Below are 21,948 nucleotides of genomic sequence, written 5' to 3'. Positions count from 1 at the left end.
AGATTACAAGATCACCCCAAAACAATAATGTAATGGAACCAGAACTTAGGGTATTATTTTTATACATAAACTTTTATTTTTCATTCATTACTTGACGGTGCTAGTATTTAAAATAGGGAGTTATAATAATATTTTTGTCAAGCTAAAATTTTTTTTGCAAAATCCTCTTTACCTTTTAGTTTATGATACCCAGTATTTCGTATGGGTTGACCAAGAACATTATAACGTAGGGCTGAGTTATCATTTTAGTGAATTTTAAATCAATCACGAAGTTATTATAATTATTTTTTAACGAAACTGTGCTCACGTCAGGGTGGTTGAGATTACTGCATAACTAATTTATTTAATAAAATACACACTGCAGTAAATATGTCTATCATTTCAGATCTGACACTTTAAAATATTTTTATTCAACGTAAGAACTAAAAACCATCATGTAAATATCTTGTATTATTGATGATGAAAAAAATGTATCTATGCATATATTTATTCTTATAGTGTTAAAATATACAATATTAGATAGTACGCAAAGTTACAAATGTTACTGAGGTAGAAGGAAGTAGTGCAAGATCGGTCTATTTAATTTTTATTCGAAAAAGAGTGAAATGCATGTAATATCTTTTAATCGTGCAATCAATGTGCTATTAACTTTATTCGATCCTATTAAAGATTTGCTATTGAGAAAAAATTTTTTTTATGTTGAAGTAGAAAAAAATAAGAGAAAAAGAGATACTATAGATATAAGCTTTTTTACCAGCAAAGAGAAAAAAAGTATTTTAAGTACGACATGTGTTCACGACTTCAGCCTATTAAGAGCTAGCATAAACTGATGTCTGTTATGAAAAAAAAAAATCAACGATATTGTAATAATCTGCTTGTTAATAATGTAAGCCAAGATTTTTTTATAAATCACACTAAGAAATATTATGGAAAAATAAGGAAGAAAATTTGGCACTGCTGTTATTTAGTTAAAAAAACCTATTATTATTTCAGCAGACAATACACTCAAGAATTTTCAACGGCCAAAGTACTTGTTAGATAGATACATATACATAATACTAATCAACATAATTTTTTGTTTAAAAATATCCATAAATGTACGCAATTAATGATTAAATTTTTGCTGTTTGAGGTAATGTGTATTTTATTTGTCAGTCTACGTTTTTTTTTGGTGAAACAAAAAAATTTTTGGAATTACTTTTTACGGCTAGCTTTTTTCTAGGAAGACTGATCGAAATTAAAAAATACATTAGGCAACGTTCTCTATAAGACTTATCAAGGAGATGTGCTAAGCTTAAGTCAAAAAATAATATGCGAATCAAAATTTTCCAATAATAGAATTTATTTATAAAACTCACTAATATGCTCAATAGTTGAACAAATATAATGAAAATCAATTAATTACGAGCAATTTTTTATTTTGCCATTATTATATCACTTCATCAGTATCATTTAAATGCTCGTTTTAAGTCAAGTATGTGTTTTTTTTATTTTTGCTAAAGTCTAAGTGGAAAACATTACAGTATAAGGTGTGCATTTCCTTTTAATTTTGGAAAACGTATTTTTAAAGTTTTAGACAGTCCATTAATTGATTAATAACATTAACTACAATTATTCTCATTACAAACTAAAATTAAATTGGAATTTATAACAAAATCATACACAGATTTTTCTTTTTATTTTTTCTAAGCTGCACAAATATATTAAAACTATACAAAGGAACACAATATGACTTTTTTAAAATTACAAATAAATAAACAAATACGAATTTAATAATTATTGCGTTCTTCAATGATTCTTTCATGGCAGAGTATTAATGTTCACATTTAAACATGCGTAATTTAATAATTATATTTTTCTAAATCGTTAATCCATTACTTTTTAACTCTTTGAGTGATATTTATTGACATTTCAACATTTATAGTCATTGTAAGTCAGTGATAGTGCATTTATGTGTTCTTTATAATACCATAAAATTTTGTCTTATTAGGTATATATATAAAAAAAAAAAAAAAAAAAAAAAAAAAAAAAAGATAAAAATTTAGGCTTGGACGAGAAAAAAAATTTTAAGTAGAGGAACACGAAGAAAGGTTTTGATTAGTCAAAAAGCTAAGATAGCAATCGATCGTGTGAACAACAAAAATTTAGTGTGATAATTTTAGTACCAAGAAAATTTATACTAGAAGATAACACAAAAGATGTATTGTATTATTATTTATTAATTTATACAAATGATTCATACAATAAACAATGTTTTATTTGGACTGAAATGGTTCAGTGACTTTGATAACTTTAAACCTTCCTGTCTGATGTGTATTCCTCAATGTATTTTTTCATTCATCTCGTAGACAAAGCAAGCAAACTTTTTCACTATTCTTAAATTATTTAAATTTGTATCATTAGAAATTGATATCTGTACGAACGTAGTTTCCAGTTCCATAATTTATATAAGTATAATAGTAGCTACGATAATTTTAGTTCCATTGTGTGGATAAAAAATTTTATTTAAAATTTTTTTGATTTATAGGAATCATTCTGTACTTTCTATCGGGTGTTTTATTTAACGACTTCAATTATGATTGTGATCTTGTTTGTATTTTAATGTCAATGAATCATCAACATAAAGAAGAAAATCTGATAGTTCTATACTACTGTCCACAAACTTTTTATTAACAGTTATGTATGATTCTTTTCAAGTACTCTGTATTTAATTGAGTATTTATAATTGTAACGAGTTAACGCCATCACTAACTACTTTTCTTGATAAAAATATATTACTATTATTATTATTATTATTATTATTATTATTATTATTATTATTATTATTATTATTATTATTATTAACGTTTGTCTTCAAAATGATTGACTCCTGAACAATAAACAGAGCACTATAGTATAAAAAAAAGATATATTGGTATAATAATTTAAGTAGCATGGATAAAGAGGCGTGTCTTTCTCGACGCTCGCAATATATACATAAATAATAAGAGGCAAGAAATTAAATTCTAACACTACTTATTATTATCATAAGTTTGAATATTTAATGATCTTATACTTTGTCTTTTAAATAGACGGATGTACTTGTTTTTACTCATGATTCAACTTATGATTTTTTTTAATATTTATGATCGATAATACGTGATCTTTGTGATCAAAATAATGAAAGAAATGAATATCCTGCAAAGTAAACTTGAAAATTTTAATTTTAACGGATATTTCAATTGAAAGAGACTACGTCAATTTTATCATTTTTCATTTGGTAACTGCCGTAAATTAAATTGTTTTACCAGTACTAGAACACTTCATAAATTTGTATTAGTCAATAACTTGCTTTGAACAGCTTGAAAAAACTATTGTCTTTGTATATGCGGTACAGTTATTGACACCTTAAGGTAGTGATTGACCCCTGTATAATTTGTACATCTATAATTATAAAGGCTCCATTTAAAAATGCATGTGGCGGTCAATCACTATCAGGGGGTCAAGAACTGTACCGTTTACCCCTACATCTTTTTCATAATAACATTAGACCTTCAAATAAAAAAAAATTCAATTTTAATAAGATATCATAGTTAGTGAGAAAAATTACTTATCAGAGTGAATTGTGCAAAGCGGCTTGTGAGTGACTGCGTTTAGATTTACGCACCATTCAGTTTTATCTAGGCTCCGTACTTGTAAAATCACTACGAATAAATAAATAATCAATGAGTTTAAGGCCAGTAGTGAAAGCTTTTGTGTTGCGCAAAAAATTTCAAAGGAAATTTTCAAGCTGCAAAAGACTAATTGAGTTGGGAAAAAATAGCTGAGGTATTCGTGGTGTAAACCGACTCCTAGCGCCCCTAACGTATTTAATCTAAACTCAAGTTGGGTCCAGCCGCCAATGATTAAAATGTATCGTCTTGGTAAGTAATTTGATGCCAAAAAGTGTGCACTGCGTACAGCAGACTTTGATCCAATCTGCTTGATTATATTACACCTTCGTATCCACTAATTTTTACGATCAACAGATTTTGAAATTTCAATTTATAAACACTCGTCATTATTAAATCAGTCTTATAACATTACTTGATCGAAGAATAATAAATACCAAACATTAAATTTAACTTAGACAGTTTTCATATGTTCAAATCATTGGCGGCTGGACCCAACTCGAGTTCAGATAAAATACGCTAGGGGTGCTAGGAGTTGGTTTACACCTCGAATTGTTATCTCCTCAAAAACGTGTTATTGAAAGGCTTTTATCTTATTATAATCGTTGAACGTATAGAAAAATAAAAAATAGAATTTCACCATAAGGCCTGTGTTATTTTTTCCCCCTATTGGCTACATACTACACATCGTGAGAGTCACGTGACCTTTTGGGTTATTGGGTTATTGGTCTTCCCAATACTTATTGCCCACGTCCTACAGTAAATTTTTGTGAAAATTTTGTGTCATTTCGTGCCAGGTATTGCATAGAGAAACGAGGACCGAGCTCGGTGCACCTCGAGCCATTAAACACTGGAAGGGATAAATAAAAATAATGAATGTAATTGTAAAGTTGTATTGAAATTTGTATTGATTGTTTTATTTATAAATTAATTAAAATGGGTAAAAAATTTTGTGTATAAGACTGTAACAGTGGCTCAACATTATCAAGTGCACCAAAAAGTGACGAGAGTCAGTAAACAAAGCGAGATTATTCAAGTGGCTTGTCATGTAAATAAATTTTCTTTAAAGCAAACGACACACTATTACTTTCGCTAGTATTATAATAGTGTTTGCCAACACTAATAAATTCTAAGATTCTAAGACTCACGGATAAACTCTAATCTTACCGCATATGGCATATGATAAGTAAACAATTATTTATTATCCATTTATTGGTCTAAGTTGCGGCTGGTTTATGAAATTGACTATTTGACACCACTATAATCTCTTTACCAGAATAAAATATGGCAAATATGTTTCGAATATTTATGCAATACGAGAGGTTTTCTGGTTAAAGTCGCGGCTAGTTTAAATTTTCGACCACCCTCGGCCCTCAGCCTTCAGGTTTTAGTCGTTAGATTCGTTCACCTTACAATCCAGGGACGGTCAGGGACAGTGTGGGCGAGCGAGTCGGAGACGAAGGTGAACAACTGTTAATGCAAAAAGTAAACAAACTTGTTTGTATTTGCACTTCTTTATTTACAAACTATTGTTTACATACAGCATTAACCTAACCTAATGTGTACAACTGCGCATCGCGTACGGTCAGGGACGATCAGGGACGATCGGAGAAGAGCACTTGTTCACTTTCGTCTCCGACTCGCCCACACTGTCCCCGACCGTCCCTGGATTGTAAGGTGAACGAATCTTATAATACGCCAGGGGCAAATAATGGAACAGCACATCTATATATGCTTATCTTATGCTCATCTCTATCACACTTGCCATTGTTTGAATAAAAACAAAAGTCAGTGATTACGACTTTTGTTTCCTGAGTTGAAATTGTGAATAGAGGCTCATATTGATAGTCAAGCTTGTTTCAATTTTGTAAGTATTATACATGCGTAATATTTTTTATTTTATTGTCAATGAACCGAGAATATTTAGGACTTCAACTGCACTACGAATTCGAATTCAAGAAATCATGAGTTACTATGCAGTAGCAAAAGGCAGAAGTCCCGGTATTTATAGGCAATGGTAACATTGACGTAACATAAATTTAGTTAAGCTCTAAACATAATAAAAACTAAAATCTTGTTTTGTTGTATCAGGGACGAATGCAAAGACCAAGTTGATAAATTTTCTGGTGCAGTCTTCAAAAAGTTCAATACTCGAGAAGATGCTGAAGAATTTATCCAACAACGTAGTGGTGTATCTTCGTCGTACCCCGGAACGTCAACGTCTGGATGTAAAAGTTCTATGCAATGTTTTCCTCAAAAAACCAGAAAGTTTGACAAAAGTTATGGATTGCTTGCCAGCACTTCATCTAAAAGGCTAATGTCCAGCTCCAGCGACTCTGACAATGCATCAGAAAATGTGTACCAGAGGAAAAAAAAATTCAGATCAGAAAGCCTTTCCACACCATCTGTATGTTGACTTTGGATCAAATATCATCCAAATCATGTACTCGTTTGACCATCAATTTTTACAAAAATTTTGTAGAATGCAAAGCAGTTCACTGTCGATGAGAACGGTTACACAGAAGTATATACTGATGGAGCATGCTCATCCAATGGAAGAGGAAACGCAAAGGCAGGAATTGGAGTGTGGTTTTCTGACAACAATTCATAGTTAGTATTTACCTCTTCAATTGAACTTTTAATTACAAACCATATCTAAGAGTTGATAAACATGTTTGGCCTCAAATAGTAATATTTCTTTCTATTAACTCATAAATAATTGAGACAAAACTTTTCACTACATTAAAATAGCAGTTAAAATAGCTAAATGGTTCTTGTTTTTTAACTGTCAAACAAAACTAGTTAGATTTCAACATTATCTGAATGGATTTCAAACTAGTACCACCTTTTCCAAAAATTCTTGAAACTTTGTCAAGTGACTAAATCACAACTTTGCTTTTTCAGTAATGTATCCCAAGCTGTAACTGGTAGACCAACCAACAACATGGCAGAAATACAAGCTGTAACAATCGCTGCCCAGCAAGCACAAAGAGCTGGTATTAAAAAACTGAAAATTAATACAGACTCCCAATTTCTGATATCTTGTATAACCAAGTGGATGCCTAAATGGAAAAAAACTGGGTGGCAAACTTCTAGTAATAAACCAGTCATCAATAAACAAGAGCTGATAGAAATGGAGAAAGCCCTTGCCCCTTTGAAAGTTTCTTGGGTATGTTTATTAGTTGTTAAAATAATTTTTGTCCAAATAAAAAAAAAAAAAAATCAACTCTTTCAGAATCACGTTCGTGGTCACGTTGGAATCCACGGAAATGAAATGGCTGATAAGCTTGCAAGGGATGGGAGCGAACATTACAGAAAGACATAACATGTTTATAAAGAAGACAATCGAATGATTTGAATAATTATTTATTAAAAATAGATGTTAATGTTGAAATAACGATACTGAAAGTTGAATTTTGCATGATCAAACTTTTCTAATAAAGCAAATATTTTTATAATTTAGTGTTTGTAATAAGCATCTGTGAAAGGTGTTTAAAACCATGCCTGCATACATAATAATCACAAACTGTGCCTTCAGTGGTGTATGGTGTTGTGAGTACTTATTGAGACACAATCGCAAGTTGGCTCAAGTTATCTGATAAGGAAGATAGCCTGCATGAGCCTTGACCTGAGCATTGGTAGCATTCAAAAATAAAACACCGAGCATGGCTCAGGCAATACATGTAATGCCTATGGTGCAACTACTTGCTTTTTTTGGTTACTTTAATCCTCAATTTTGGGTTTTCTTTTTTTGTTGAAATACAGGAGATATTTGCTTCAGTAAGACATATATATCCTCCGGAGATACTTGGAGAGACAGCAGTTGGATTAAAATTCTGAAAAAAAAAAAAAAAATGATTTGAAGCTAGCGTAATGAATCAACTAAATAATTTTGACTTAGGTTGAACAAAAAATTACCCCAAAATACCAGGACCTGCTTGAATCCCTGCTAGTTCAGCTAAGCTAGTAAAATCAGTTAAATCCTTTGGAGAGTATGACATTTTTAACAAGTTGTCTCTCTATATTTTATAGTGAGCTAAATTTTATGTTATGTTTTTATTAACTATGGCTTTTTCATTCGTACTACCAATGATTGATTGATGTTTGTAAATTTGTTTACATTTGTGTTCGTCTTATACACTTCAATAACCGACCAGAACCGACACCAGAGATTAACGTAGAGACATTGACTAAAAATAGTATAGAGAGACTTGCTCGCTCGCGAATACGTAATTCGCATTCGCACCCTCCAGCAACAGGTACCGCCGTCTTGCGGGATGTAGCATGAACTATATGACAGGTGAAACAAATCTGCTAATCTATAGATTTATTATCTATAAAAAAACAGTGAATAATGCGTAGATTAAAGCTTAATATAACTTTTACTTTTTTAATTATATTATTATCTATAAAAAATAGTGTGAATAATGCGTAAATTAAAGCTTAATGTAACTTTTACTTTTTTAATTATATATAATTAAAAAATATAGTTAAGCCATTCCCAGCGGAAATTTGAAAACGTAACAAAATGTAAGAAAAAGTAAACATGTGTAATAATATGCCGTAACCGGCAAGAAAATGTAAGGAACTCTAATAGTCTCATGGATTTCGGACGTTTCTTACATTTAATTACGTTCTGTAACGTTTTCTTACATTTTATTTACGTTTTGATATGATTTACCACATACTGTTACACTAATAATTACTCAATTTTTTTTCATTTAAGACAAATTTTATTCGAAAATGTAAGAAAATGTGTCTAAAAGTTATGAATGATACCCAAATATAAGAAAGTGTAATAAACTGCAAAAAACTGTAGGCTGTTATGAAATATTACAGATGACAACACTTCCTATCTAGTTTATTAGAGTTTACTACAGTTGCTTTTTCACGAGATTCAAGTGTCTTTTTAGAATTATAATACAATATAACTAGTCGTAAGATATAATGTGTTGGATTATAGTAGACTATAATTAAACATAACAAAGCGTAACAAACTAACTATGGTCCGAAATTCAACCAAACTGTACATTACATCACAGAAAGTTATGGTTTGCTACGTTTTTTTACATTAATTTTTTCCGTTTAGGATAAGTAGTCTTTTACTTTGGCATCTGCTTAAGGCGCTATTGGGATTCCAAAAGGTCATCTGACGATCTGACTCTCGTGATACATATAGTCACTTGGGGAAAAGTAAGACAGGCCCTAATTGGTGCAATTCTGTTTTTTTACACGTTCAACGATTGTACTAAGGTAAAAGCCTTTCAATAACATGTTTTTGAGGAAATGACAATACCTTAGCTATTTTTTTCCAACTCAATTAGTTTTTTGCAGCTTAAAACTTTCCTTTGAAAGTGCGAAAACGCATATTTAACTTTACCAAAATCCCGCTTGTTTTCTTATATATAGTCGGGAACGGGAGAGCTTTTTGCAGGTTAAATGTGCGTTTTCGAACTTTTAAAGGAAAGTTTGAAGCTGCAAAAGACTAATTGAATTGAGAAAAAATAGCTAAGGTATTGTCATCTCCTCAAAAACATTGTATTGAAAGGCTTTTATCGTATTACAATCGTTGAACGTGTAAAAAAAGTAAAAACAGAATTGCACCAATTAGGGCCAGGGTGACCAGATGATCTGCCGCTGATGTCGCCACGAGCGTCGAGCACCCTAAAAGTCGCCGAAAGTCGCCAGCAGGTACCGCTAAAATCGCCCGAAAAATCGCCAATTATACGCGCGCTTTCAAATAAGTACCTGATAACTCAATAAGCTATGAATAAAAGCATTTTAAAAACGCAAACTCTCCAAAACTTCATGATCCAAGGGGTTCGACTTTTTTTATAGTTCGTGAAAGTTAGTAAAAAATGAAGTGAAAAAGCAGATTTTCTTTGTTCCAATGATTATTTTTTTAATACATCAAAGATAACCACTCAAAATGACGAGTTACAGATTTATATATGTATTATATATGTATAATGCGAAAATAAAAGTAAATTTTGTGGTAGTTAAGTATTTTATTGTCAACATATCTATAGACGCTTACAAAAAAAAATGAACATGTATTAAATAAATACGTTTTGCACTACTTCGTTTTTTGACAATTAATAACATCATATATATATATATATATATATATATATATATATATATATATATATATATATATATTATCCATCTTTTTCTTTGGAACAATCTTTATGCATTCATATTAATTTAAGTTATGACTAGTAGTGATTTTCTTATATGATTATTGTTATTTTTAATAATTAAATTCCGCAATTCGCTACGTGCACAAGCTGAAAAAGCGATCGCAGCAATACCTGTGCTAATATGTGAAACTAAACGATAGGTTTGTCTTCTGCTAGTAGACTGCTAAGCATTACTATCATCAGAAAGTTATGTGTTTATACATCGACAACCATTCTAAGGATTAAATTTTCAATAAAATTATGAGTAGTATGTTCATATTTTACTCAGGCATGTTCATTAAAAAACGCAGTGAAATACATTGGATACTGTGTATTTCTTAGAGTTTTTAGCTGGGGCCCGATCCTCTAAGCGTATCGTATGAACATGTGCTCTCTGATTGGTCAGAGAAGGTCTGTGTTGACTACATTGCAAACTAATAAAACATATCTCGTATCACACAGTACACACGGACATACTCAAGCGCTTATAGTGCTTGTAGTACAAATTTTGTCTTTAGTTATTCACATAGGATTGTACCACTTGAGACATTGTATTAATTCGTGATGTAGTAAACACAGAACCTTTCGTGTATCTATCGAGGTACTGGGTTCCTATAGGTATCAAGCACATATCGCGAATATTGCCTTCTGCTGTGCCAGACCAATAGTTCTCGTTTTTCCCTAGGATGGCGCTGCTTCAAAATTGTGCACGTAGCGAATACTTATGGCTAAACTCTGGAAAATCTTACATACAACTTCGGTATACGGACATACTTACGGTACGAATGTAGCTTATAGACAAGAAGTAACAAGTACAGTCGCCTCTATTTTACTATAGATAGTCATAGTCCTTTGGTCTTTTTACATAATTATGACGTATTGACGTTAACCAGTAAACGATGCATATTGTTCCTCGTTTCTTACTTGATACTGTAGATGGCAGCGCGCATACCCAAGTGTACAGAATCTACCGTACCAACAAGTACTCAAGAGTCATCCCTAATCCCTATCCCTAGAAGATTGTGGGGAAAACTTTGAGTTAGGGCCTGGCCTCTAAGTAAATAAAAATTATGTTCATATGTTTGCTTAATTTACTAAAATCGCCAAAAAAATCGCCAGGCACCAAATATAAAAATTTTGTCACCAGAGTTGGTCGAAAATCGCCAATCTGGCGATAAATCGCCGGATCTGGTCACCCTGGGGCCTGTCTTACTTTTCCCCCAAGTGACTATATATATCGCGAGAGTCACGTGACCTTTTGGAATCCCCATGGGCACCCTTCTGAAAAATATTTTGTAATTACATTTGTAATTACATTTGTAATTACACTTGTCAAGCCATTTGTAGTGCTACTTGGAATTCCACTTGGAATTACATATAGGATTTTAGAATGGAAATTCCAAGTGGAATGCCAAGTGTTATTCCAAGTAGAATTACAAATAACAATTAGAGATGAATTTTTTTTCTTTTTAAAATAGTTTAAAATAGAATCGTACGCAGCGTAATGGCCATAATTGGTGTGACCATCAGTATAGTAACACCAAAACAGGGGGATTCAGTTTATTTTGAGAAAACTGTAGAAAAAATTGAAAATTCTATTTTCTCTAAGTTCGTGAAAAAATACTTTAATCGCCCTGTTTTGGTGTTACTATACGGATGATAACACCTGTAATGGCCATTACGCTGTGCACGATTCTATTATAAACTATTTAAAAAAGAAAAAAAAATTAATCTCCAACCGTTATTTGTAATTTCACTTGGAATTACACTTGGTATTCCATTTGGAATTTCCATTCTAAAACCCCATGTGTAATTCCAAGTGGAATTACAAATGGCTTGACAAGTGTAATTACAAATGTAATTACAAATGTAACTACAAAATGCTTTTCAGTAGGGCACTTAGCACTTGGTAAAGGGACGGTTGATGTTTGGGACTTGGGATGGGGTAGGGGGGAAAATTAGTGTATTGTATGAATCCTGATGGCACTCCTGACTGTGTTTACGTGCATATACTTTTTTATTTTAAATATCATTATGTTTATAAACACTAGGACCAATTCCTGCACACATCCTGTTCATTTGTCGGTGTTCATCAAAGACGAAACGGTGGGGCTTGAGCGGTAAGTTCTCCCATAACCTGGCCGTTCAAGTATCAACTGCGCCAAATGCTATTCAATTTCAGTGATGGTCGATTAGTACAGGGACCAGTGGAGTTTTTCACTGTGATAAATATATTTAAAAAGTGGCAATGCTGGATATACATTTTTTTATAAACAATCGGGTTGTAAAAACATGGTAAAAAAGAACTTCATTCTAAAAAATTAGAAAGGTGCCAAATACCGCAGCTTATGCCACTAAAATGGCCAAATCTGAAAAAATCGAAAAAAAAAAAAATGATTATAGAAACATCGAAATAAGTAGTGACTAGAAACAACTTTTATGGTTAATGATAACTTTGACTTTTAAGATTTATCAAAAACTAATAGCTATTAATAATTGTTAATAATAGATTATTTTTATTGTTTTATATTTCACATGAGATGAGAAAAAAAAGTAAAAAAATATAACAATTTTTATGGGCATGGTTGTACCGTTCGATCTCGTGTGAACAAAAAAAAATTAATAACCAATAATAAGTATCAAAAAGTTTTAATAATAACTTTTAACAGACAGTTGCAAGTAATAAGCCTTATCATTTGTCTAAAAACTGTTATTATTTTTTCATGTTTTCTACTAATTTTTAAAAATAATTAGTACCAACTTATCAAAAAAAATTATTTCTGTTTCGGGCCCTTACGAAATCGTCCTGTATAAAATCGTACAGAATTCGCTGCAGGATTTTCTGCCAGATGGTTTAGTAAGGGTATCCTTTATTTGACGTCTGATTTCGTCTGTCTCCTTCAATTTTTAATCAATCTCGTAGAGATTGGCTTGAATCGAAGCATTGCTCAAAACGACCTAGGCTCTGTCGGTAATCGATAGCAAACTACAATACAAGTATTGATTTTTTAACAATTACATCATCAAATTCAATTAAACAAGGATCATTATTTTCATTTTTCAATGTCCCAAATTTGTACATCAATTATTTTACCGTATAGGTCCTCATTTAAAAGTTATACAATTTCGCAACTTATTTTGTTTTTTTTCGTAATTAGGGCCAAAAAAATATTTCTTACCTTGAACGCTATAAGTCTTTACACCTACAAGTCTTAAGCACAGCATACCAAAACCCCACCCTACTACAGTAAGTTTTTTTTTACGTTACTCCTATGATGCAAAAGCTACTATTACTACATTGTACTCCAATAAGTAGAGTGGATTTTTTCCACACTTAATTTAACAATAAAATTGCTATTGGTAATAAGTTGAGAAAAAAAAGTCTTTCTACCCATACTAATAAACGTAGAGCCGATTCTAGTTTTGGTAGACGTTTTCGTCGATATTAGTTGATACAGTAGTACGCAATCTAGTTTAACAACTGCAACTTTGCTACCTTTTGAATGTTCCATTATATATGTATGTAAAAATAACCCAATAAAATATTTTTTTTTTTATTATATATTTTCAAAATAAAAATTAACAATATATCGATAACCTATAATTAGTTGGAATCCAAAAGTATATTATAAAAGTATTGCTGATTGACCAAAAAAAAATTATTTTTACTTTTGTTAATTGTAATATTTTTTATAGTATAAAAATTGTTTAACAATTATTTACTCATACATTGATTGGACGTTTAGTAATATTTTTGAAGTTCGTGGCACTGGAAGTGTCGGCACTTGAGTGCGCTATAGTCAATCACGTGATTTCGTTCGGATTTAGGCGGTTTGATTTTTGTATTACGTGCGGATTCGGGTGGGTTAGTAAGCTCTGGTGGCGGACTTCTCTCTTCTTCACTTACTCAAATCCGGCAACCCTGACTCGATCTTTGGTCAGTTGAGTACGCAGTTTCACCAGTTAATGTTGCTATTTTACCACTTAAAAGTAAGTTTCGAAATAGTTTAAGTTAAAATAAAAAAAGTAAACTGTGTGGGTACACTGATTTGAAGGACTAAAATTAAAAGTTGTTGAAGAACCATTCATTCTATTGCTGCAGAGAATATGGAACAGGAGAATAAAAGCAGTAAAAGCAATTCCTTGGGAGCGATTACGGAAACGGTAAGAACTATACATTATGTATTGTATAACAATAAAATGGCAAAGAAGAATGTTTTGAGGAATACCTCGGCGCATGTTTTTTTAAGCTTTAACTTATTTATACAGTCAGGGTAACCAGAGGGTCTCCGACTGATATCGCCACGTAAGTATGTGAGCAGAACACGAAACATTTGTTGATTGGTTATCACTACTCGTCAAATTAACACATGTTTTATACGTTTTTCTTTTTTTTTTGTTGCAAAGTATTTGTTTGGATTCATACGCCTTACAGATTTTGCAATAAATGCTGGCATGCATTGTATATCTGCAATTGTACGGCGCAAAATACAACTATGTAAGATTTAATGTTAGAGTTTAACGAGTGTATGTGGTTTTTATGAAAAAGCTCATATACGTGTGAAAAATTCATAACTTTTCATCATTAAGTATATTAATTTATCATTATTATACCCAAAACATGTTGCTTGGGTAAACGTCTTTTTTTGAAAAAGTTGCAATTTCAAATTGAACGCAAGTTACAACTTTTCAGTTAATGAGGTGATAAGAACACAAAAGTCGGTATTTTCGGAGTGAAAGTTTTCATGCATGGATAGCTCACAAGAAGTCAAATTCCGAAATTATCTACATTGATAAACCTAATCTATTATCGATAATATATGTCGTTTCGAAATTTCACTTACCTTTATTCAGTTTATATACTTTACGTCCACTTGTTTTTGAGTACATTATTATCAGGAAATTAATTGTAAAACGGTATATACATTTTTTTCCTTCCAGTTCTTGTAGTGACGAAACGCATAGTTCAGAATTATTTACTCAAAGAAAACTTGCATGAATAGATAAATAATGATTAACTGGCGTATATCTATGTACGTACACGCACACACACACACACACACACACACACACACACACACACATATATATATATATATATATATATATATATATAGTGACAATTCTATATCGAAAATTGCGCGGATGTTAACTGCTGAAAGTACAACGAAATTCAGACCACCAAAAAGTATTCCTTCAGTTTCAGATGCAAAAAAAGCTATATTAACGTTAAATGCTTGTGTCTTAGTCGTAAAAAATTTACGGGTTTGAGAATACCTGGAATCAAAAAAAAGAGTTTTAAATTTTTTAACGGCATTAAATCTTAAGGTTACTAACGCAAACATCATTTTCACGTATTTTAGACAGCCAAAATAATTTGCATTCAAGAGTGTTAGGATGCTATTAAAGTGGTGGGACCAGAATTTTATAAATTTAACGTTTCAACGGTAAATGCTCTCACAAATGCGCGCAATTAAACTTAGGCATTCTAAATTATTGACTTATTATTATTATTATTATAATTATTTATCGAACTTATAGCGGTTAAGTGTCTCGTTCAAGTTGTAGATCTCTTACATTGCTTTCTACACGTAAAGCATTTAAACTACTTTTTAATTATGTGTTCTTTTAAAAATCGAATACAATTTTTATGTCTCGAAGTAGGTAAGTTTACAGTTTACAGACATGTATACAACTTTTGGTGTATTTTCTCAAGTGAATGTTTTTTTTTGAAAGATGCCAATTTCAGTTTATAACTTTTGCATGTACATTTGAATTATGCTGAAACAATGTTTTCTGAGTGCATTGTAACTTTCGTTAACTCATATTGTGAAATACTTAAAAGTACCTTAAACTCATTGCTTCTTTATTTCTGAGAATAAATATAGATTAAAAATTATAATAGTAATCAATAAAATTATATCCTTAAGGTATTTTATTGCAGATTTCACCCCACCTGTTAGGTACTGCTGTAATACGTTGAGTTTTTTTTATCTTAAGTTGTCATTGTTAAACGTGAAATTGTTTACGAAAAGTAAAGGACTAAATTTGTTCTTGGTAAAACAATTGTGTCTTTTTTTATAAAAATTTCATACTTACAAACTAAAGAATAAACTTTTTATTTAAAAATTATCTCAAGTAACCTCGATAAATAATTAATAAGAAGAAGTTTTTTTTATACTTATGTTTTTAACAGAAAGTGAGTAGAAAAAAGTGCCAAGTTATTGAAAATAGTATCTTTTCTCGAAATAAGAAAATTGTAACAATAAATGTCCAAACATAAAGCTTGAATCGTTGAACTCATAATTCAAATATGAATAGTTAGAATATCTGAATTTTAATATTTAATTTAAGTTTCAAAGTTAAAAAAAAACCTTGTAAAGTTTTTCTAATATTTATGTTTGCAATAAAACTGCCTAATTAATCCTACAGAATCAAAACTTTGCCCTCAAGATTTAGTACTAAATTTTGCTTCGATATTGTACTTAAATAATTAAATTATTTCTAAACGTGTACGATTACAAACAACTCCATCTGTACTTAAGTTTCTTATTAATATGATAGAGTTATTTTTAATATGTAGTTTTTATGGCGAAAGAAGTTTTCTGCTTCGTATTCATTAAAAATTCTGTGGGAAATTTTATTTAAATAGTATCATCAGTTTAATTAACTCTATAATAAGTAGCATATTAACGCTGTAGTAAGGTTTTCCCTACAATATGATGTAAAATTTTGTTGTTCAAAAAATATGTACATTCATTGTCGGACATTAATATAAAATTATTGATCGAAGAATCATCAATGTTTTTAAAAATGCTTAAACATACATTATGTGTTTCCCATTTTTTTGGTATTCTAAAAGATCAAATTATTTATTCTATCTTTAACATCTAACAGCAATGACGACTTCTCAATTAACTAACGTAATACGTGAAATGTATACCAAATATTTGAACACTTGATAATTTCTTCTACGATAGAAAATTTATTTGCATTTTTTCCAACTGGAAGAATTTGACGTGTGGTTATGAATAAACAAAAAACACTTAATACCCTTCAATCACAGGAATTTATAATTTTTTTATTATAATTCTTATTCTATAATTTAAAATAATTTAAATAATTCATATTATTCGAATTGTGTAAAAATATATGTACTAAAAAAAGTTAAATGAAGAGATTTGGTTGATCAAACAAAACGTGTCATGTAAATATAATTAAATATTGACCAGAAAGCGCAGGATTCTGTTTTAATAAAAGTTAATATTGACCTTAGTCGTTGGTAAAGGTCATAGATAATATAATATGCTGTATTAAAAGTATCATGAAGGGATTATGTATTTTTGGTAGGTATATATTTAGATAAAAAATAATAAAAAATATAAAAATAAATACTTATGTATACGTTATTTAAGGAAAACTAATTTTTGTATATTCAATTTTTTAAAATTAACAAAATCTTGAAAAAAACGTAAATATCAATATTATTGAAGTAAAAAAACTAATGAAGAACCACGAAGACATAATTAAAATTCCTTAGTCTTAGCAGCATGTCCAAACAGAAGGAAAATAACTAAAAAGGGTGATTAAACTTATAAGTTTAAAGATTGGCGAACTTTTTTAAATAAAAATGAATCAGATAAAATTGAAAAACAGTATAATAAGGATAAAAATAACAATGATTTCAATAAATTCTGCACACTTAATTATTAATATTTACAAAAACAAAAAGGTGAGCATTAAGCAAAATGATTGAGTGATTAAAAAAAAAAAAATAAAAAAAAATAAAAAAAAATAAGTTGTGATAAAAACTAAAAATATAAATCATCTTGGTTTTGAAGGAGGTTGGCCCATGAAGTGCGGAAAGGGACAAAGCCCCCTAGTATATATATAGGCACCTATGGCATAGGATTCTGGGCAATGGAATAAGAAGGATGGGATGAGATAAGGAATGACTGACATTTAAAACCATAGAAATTTTAGAATTTAAATATCTCTGTCCTTAAAACAAGTCGGTATTTTGTCTAAGTCTTGACTGGGTATCTATACTTATAAACACTAGGACTAAATCCCACACACTTTTCCTGATGACGTTGACGAAGCGTAAAAGAAACAGTTAATCGACAAATATGCAATCCTGGTCAGTCTCGATGGACTCATAATGAACAACACCATCTTTCCTATCAAAATCATTTATATACATCTGATAAAAAGTATCAATGACGTTTAATCTACTTTAATGAAAAATGAACATAAATTGAGAAATCCATTCAATCTGCTTATCACCTATGGGCCAAACAATCCAATACTATGATGCACTAGAACGATCGAAGCATCTTATATAATAAATACCTCTTAACAGCTATAATAGACTAATAATCTTAAATTACAGTATGATAAGAAAATACTGAACAAAAAAACATCAAGGATTTGACATAATGATTAAAATCGGTGCCACTTATAAAATTTCCCAGGATATTTTTCACTCCAAACACAGACTTGAAACTTTAGCCATAACTATTATCATACTGGCATCGGACTATAGGGCCAAGAACAACTCAATACTTTTCGTTTTCCTATGTGAGTTATATTATCTAATGTCACCTGCACAATGAACGAATAAAACAGGCTCTTTGACTCTACTTCCAGTTCCAAATACGTCTTTATTGGAGAAGACTTTAAACTCCCACCACTAATAATGGGAGTCCAACAAGATGCTTCCTTCAGGAAAAAATCCCATTGATTTTCTCGCCGCTTTAATAGCAACCACTTTCCAAATCATTGCAATATTTATTTTAATATCCCAAAGATTTCCACCAGCAGCATTCACAAATTTAACTGCAAAAATATCGACTACAAAATGTTTTGGCAAACTCTACAAAATTTTATTGAAAACAAGTCTGACCCAACATCTTAAATAAACGTCGTACGTAATACCATCTACTAATCAATTTGCTTATATCCATTATAAATTAAATTAATAAAATCTTTTAAAAATCTAGCCATCCTTAGGCTCCTCTTAAACTTCCAAAATCAGAAGTCAGTAAGGGCTTGGGTACCGAAGTATGAAGTTATACTTCTATAGCAGACAATATATGAGTGTAGATACTCCTTTTATGAAACGATATTTTAAATAATCTACAGCGATATATATGGTAGGTGGTGTAATTATCCTTGGAATGAAGATATTTGGTAATTGAGTGTAATTTTAATAAGTATTTTGATATTTAACAAATGAACAATTGAAATAATATATTATGTCAATAAAAAAGCACAGAGTACAGTCATGGCATGAAGTGCTGTCAGGCTGGAGCATAGTAGACTGCCTACTTTTAACGAATCTTCCGATTATCTCAAAACAATTAATCATCTACGCTTATACAATTTCTAACGTTATGTCCGCACCTGTTTTTTCTTGAAAAAAATTTTTTTTTAATGATCAAACCATTATTCATTAGTTGTAAAATTAACAAATAAATAAAAATTATAAAATTGATCAATACATCGAAAAGCTGCTACTAAAAAATATTGTTTCACAGATTTGAAAAAAAATTATTTAATGAAATAAATAATTTAATAATGTATTTAATCAATTAAACATGGGAAAAAATTGACTTATAAATAGTAAATTATTGAATTAAAAATAAGTTGTGAACCACAATATAAGGTAAGAGGGAAAAATATCTCACACTTAGCTCATGGCTGAGTGGATACTGTACTTGGCTGGTATGTACGTGGTCATATCCTGCGGGAAGGACTCGAGTCACTTTTTTTCCATCATTATTTCCGGAAGTGAATGTTAAAAATCACTTTCGTCACATATTTTTCAAAAGAGAAAATTTTTAAATCGTTTGCTTACACCCGTGCATAACACACTCCTATAAAAATATAACTTCAAAAAATGTACACTATTACATGTGTAAAATAAAATGATTTACTTTTTGTTGTAGATGGATACTCTTCCCATGAAAATATCACACAAGGTGAATATTACTACTGACAAATCAATTGTTGACGCCAATGACAGCGAGACTCACAAGTCCGTGGCAATGTCAGAGGATCTCAATGATACTACCGTTTGTCCGAGGCATGATAAACTCGGCTGCGTGCACGTTACCATCGGCGAAAGTAGCGAGCCTTCAGACAGCACATCTACGAAGAACGAATTGTACAAAAAAATTCAATCTTTTCTGCGTGAAGAGGAGGAAAAACGAATTGCTAGGAGTATTGCATTAAACGAAATGAAAAAAGAAGTCAACGAGAACTATAAATCTGCATGCGAGATAATTCTTAATGATCAGGATCAGATGAGGAAAGAACTTGAAAAAGTCCAAAACGAACTGAAAACGACGACCAAGAATCTCGAAGATTGTAAGGAAAAATTAAGAATCGCTAAAAATACTTGCTTCGAGGAAACGATGCTCCGCAAGAGTAGCGAAGCCGATTTACACAGGAAATGCGAACACACGTTAAATCTGAAGAAGACGATCTATTACAAAGACATGACCATCAAATTGCTGCAGGATCGAGTCACCGAGATAGAAAACGTGAACGAAGATATGTACGATTACCGCAGAAAAATTAAGGATCTCCAGCAGAAGGTGGCAGAAGATCAAAATGAGATTAGAAGGCTGAGCGAGGGCCTTACCAGTCGGGATCAAATCATTCGTAGGCTGGAGGAGGTGATACGAAGACGCAATGATTCCGGCAGCTCGTCACCCAGTGGAAGAGACCAAGAAATTGCCCACCTTCAAGAGCATCTCAAAATGAAAGATGATACCATACAGGTAATGATGGATGACTGTAAGAGACTGCAGCGTTCTCTAGTAATGATTCACGATAAAATGAAAGAAACTGGCAACATCGTGGAACTCCGCATTATGTTAAAGGAAGAGCGCAGGAAAAACGCTGAGCTGTCGGAGATGATTGTGAAGTTGGAGACTGAGTTGGAGATGAAAAACTTGGAGTGATTTTGAAGAGGATAAAACATCTTTGGGCTTCAGCTCATACAGTACAGTACTGTCTGTGAATAAAATATCAGTCCAATGACATACCTACGTATTGTGGTACGCTGGTACGACATCATTATAAATATTCAATTTTATTAAAAACTTCATTTTCATTAAAAGAAATTTTTTTGCAAAAATTATGCACCTATGTTGCTACTAATTACTATTCACAAATTTTCAAGTAAATGTAATGTAACAGCAATGTTCAATAAGATTTCGATTTTTTCAATTGGTTTATATTTTCTAAGTATAATTAATGCAAAGAACTGATATCGCATGTGGTATTAAAGTCCATTTTTTATATATTATCACTATCAGGATGCCGTTGAGGAACAAAGATACCGTATACCGTATAATGCTATGAAATACTTATCAAGTAAAATATTAGATTCTAGAGCTTGAACTCAGAAAACCTTTTTTCTTTTGTGTCCCATCTTTGGTTTTATGATTTAATTTTTTGATTTGACCGTAGTCTACAAACATAAACAGTTGAAAGTCTTAAAAATTATTTAACATTTATTGTAATTGTTGAAATTGTGACATTGTCTGTATGAAGTTTATAGTTACTAAGTCGCAATAGTAGAGCTTAATGATTTTTTCTAGTACCATTTAAATAATAAGTATAAACTAAAAAAAAAAGGTTTGCAATTAGCCACGTATCTCAAATATATTACATGCGTAATACAGTGACATAAAGTTTTTAAAAAGGTAGTTATAATTATTATAAGTACCGTAAATAACTATTTTCGTAAGTACTTTGTTAGTACATATTGAAACATTATAATGTAATATTAGAAATACACGTTTGAATACGTGACTACGATACTAAAAGTAAAAAAAAAGTTTCTCAAATGCTTTCAATTTATTTATCAATAACCTGTCAATTTAAATTATGCTTTGAAAAAAAAAAAATGTTTAAAGTCTCCAACTTTCTGGAATACTATAAGTTTTATAGAAAATTAATGAAACATAAAGCTGTTGTTGCATAAAAGTTATAACATATTATATACGATTGTGAGTTTGACTGGGCAGCTTGCAGTCCCTTTCGTGCGTCCTGCCGAAGACCTCTTATTCTGTGACGATGGTTACGTACAGCAGAAAGCAACT

General features: G+C 30.9%; 3 protein-coding genes across 6 annotated transcripts; 2 read left to right on the top strand and 1 right to left on the bottom strand.

Moving 5' to 3' along the window:
• Positions 1–5,292: 5,292 nt before the first annotated feature.
• On the top strand, positions 5,293–7,098 carry rnh1 (ribonuclease H1). 2 transcript variants are annotated; one of them, XM_014357162.3, is made up of 6 exons: positions 5,293–5,517; positions 5,610–5,667; positions 5,742–6,057; positions 6,133–6,260; positions 6,555–6,819; positions 6,886–7,098. In XM_014357162.3, exons 2-6 carry the CDS (start codon positions 5,615–5,617, stop codon positions 6,973–6,975), a joined length of 852 nt encoding a protein of 283 aa, XP_014212648.2. In that variant the 5' UTR covers positions 5,293–5,517; positions 5,610–5,614; the 3' UTR covers positions 6,976–7,098. The 2 variants fall into 2 exon arrangements, with proteins under 2 accessions (XP_014212648.2, XP_014212647.2); XM_014357161.3 differs by having other exon boundaries at positions 5,294–5,517; positions 5,578–5,667.
• On the bottom strand, positions 7,065–7,815 carry LOC111643072 (uncharacterized). The gene is made up of 2 exons (XM_023390182.2): positions 7,569–7,815; positions 7,065–7,486 (listed from the first exon to the last, which is right to left on the bottom strand). Exons 1-2 carry the CDS (start codon positions 7,649–7,651, stop codon positions 7,381–7,383), a joined length of 189 nt encoding a protein of 62 aa, XP_023245950.1. The 5' UTR covers positions 7,652–7,815; the 3' UTR covers positions 7,065–7,380.
• A 5,884-nt stretch (positions 7,816–13,699) lies between these two features.
• Positions 13,700–21,526, top strand: LOC149374174 (uncharacterized). 3 transcript variants are annotated; one of them, XM_089594545.1, is made up of 3 exons: positions 13,700–13,822; positions 13,935–13,996; positions 19,783–21,526. In XM_089594545.1, the coding sequence occupies exons 2-3, from the start codon at positions 13,940–13,942 to the stop codon at positions 20,800–20,802; spliced, it is 1,077 nt and encodes a 358-aa protein (XP_089450671.1). In that variant the 5' UTR covers positions 13,700–13,822; positions 13,935–13,939; the 3' UTR covers positions 20,803–21,526. The 3 variants fall into 3 exon arrangements, with proteins under 3 accessions (XP_089450671.1, XP_089450670.1, XP_089450669.1); XM_089594544.1 differs by having other exon boundaries at positions 13,888–13,996; XM_089594543.1 differs by having other exon boundaries at positions 13,700–13,996.
• The last annotated feature ends 422 nt before the right edge of the window (positions 21,527–21,948 follow it).

This window comes from Copidosoma floridanum, unplaced genomic scaffold (genome assembly GCF_036245765.1).
Source record: "Copidosoma floridanum isolate Cflo_tuat_1 unplaced genomic scaffold, Cflo_Japanese_pri ptg000021l, whole genome shotgun sequence".
NCBI lineage: Eukaryota > Metazoa > Arthropoda > Insecta > Hymenoptera > Encyrtidae > Copidosoma > Copidosoma floridanum.
This window is presented reverse-complemented; position numbering and strand designations above follow the sequence as displayed.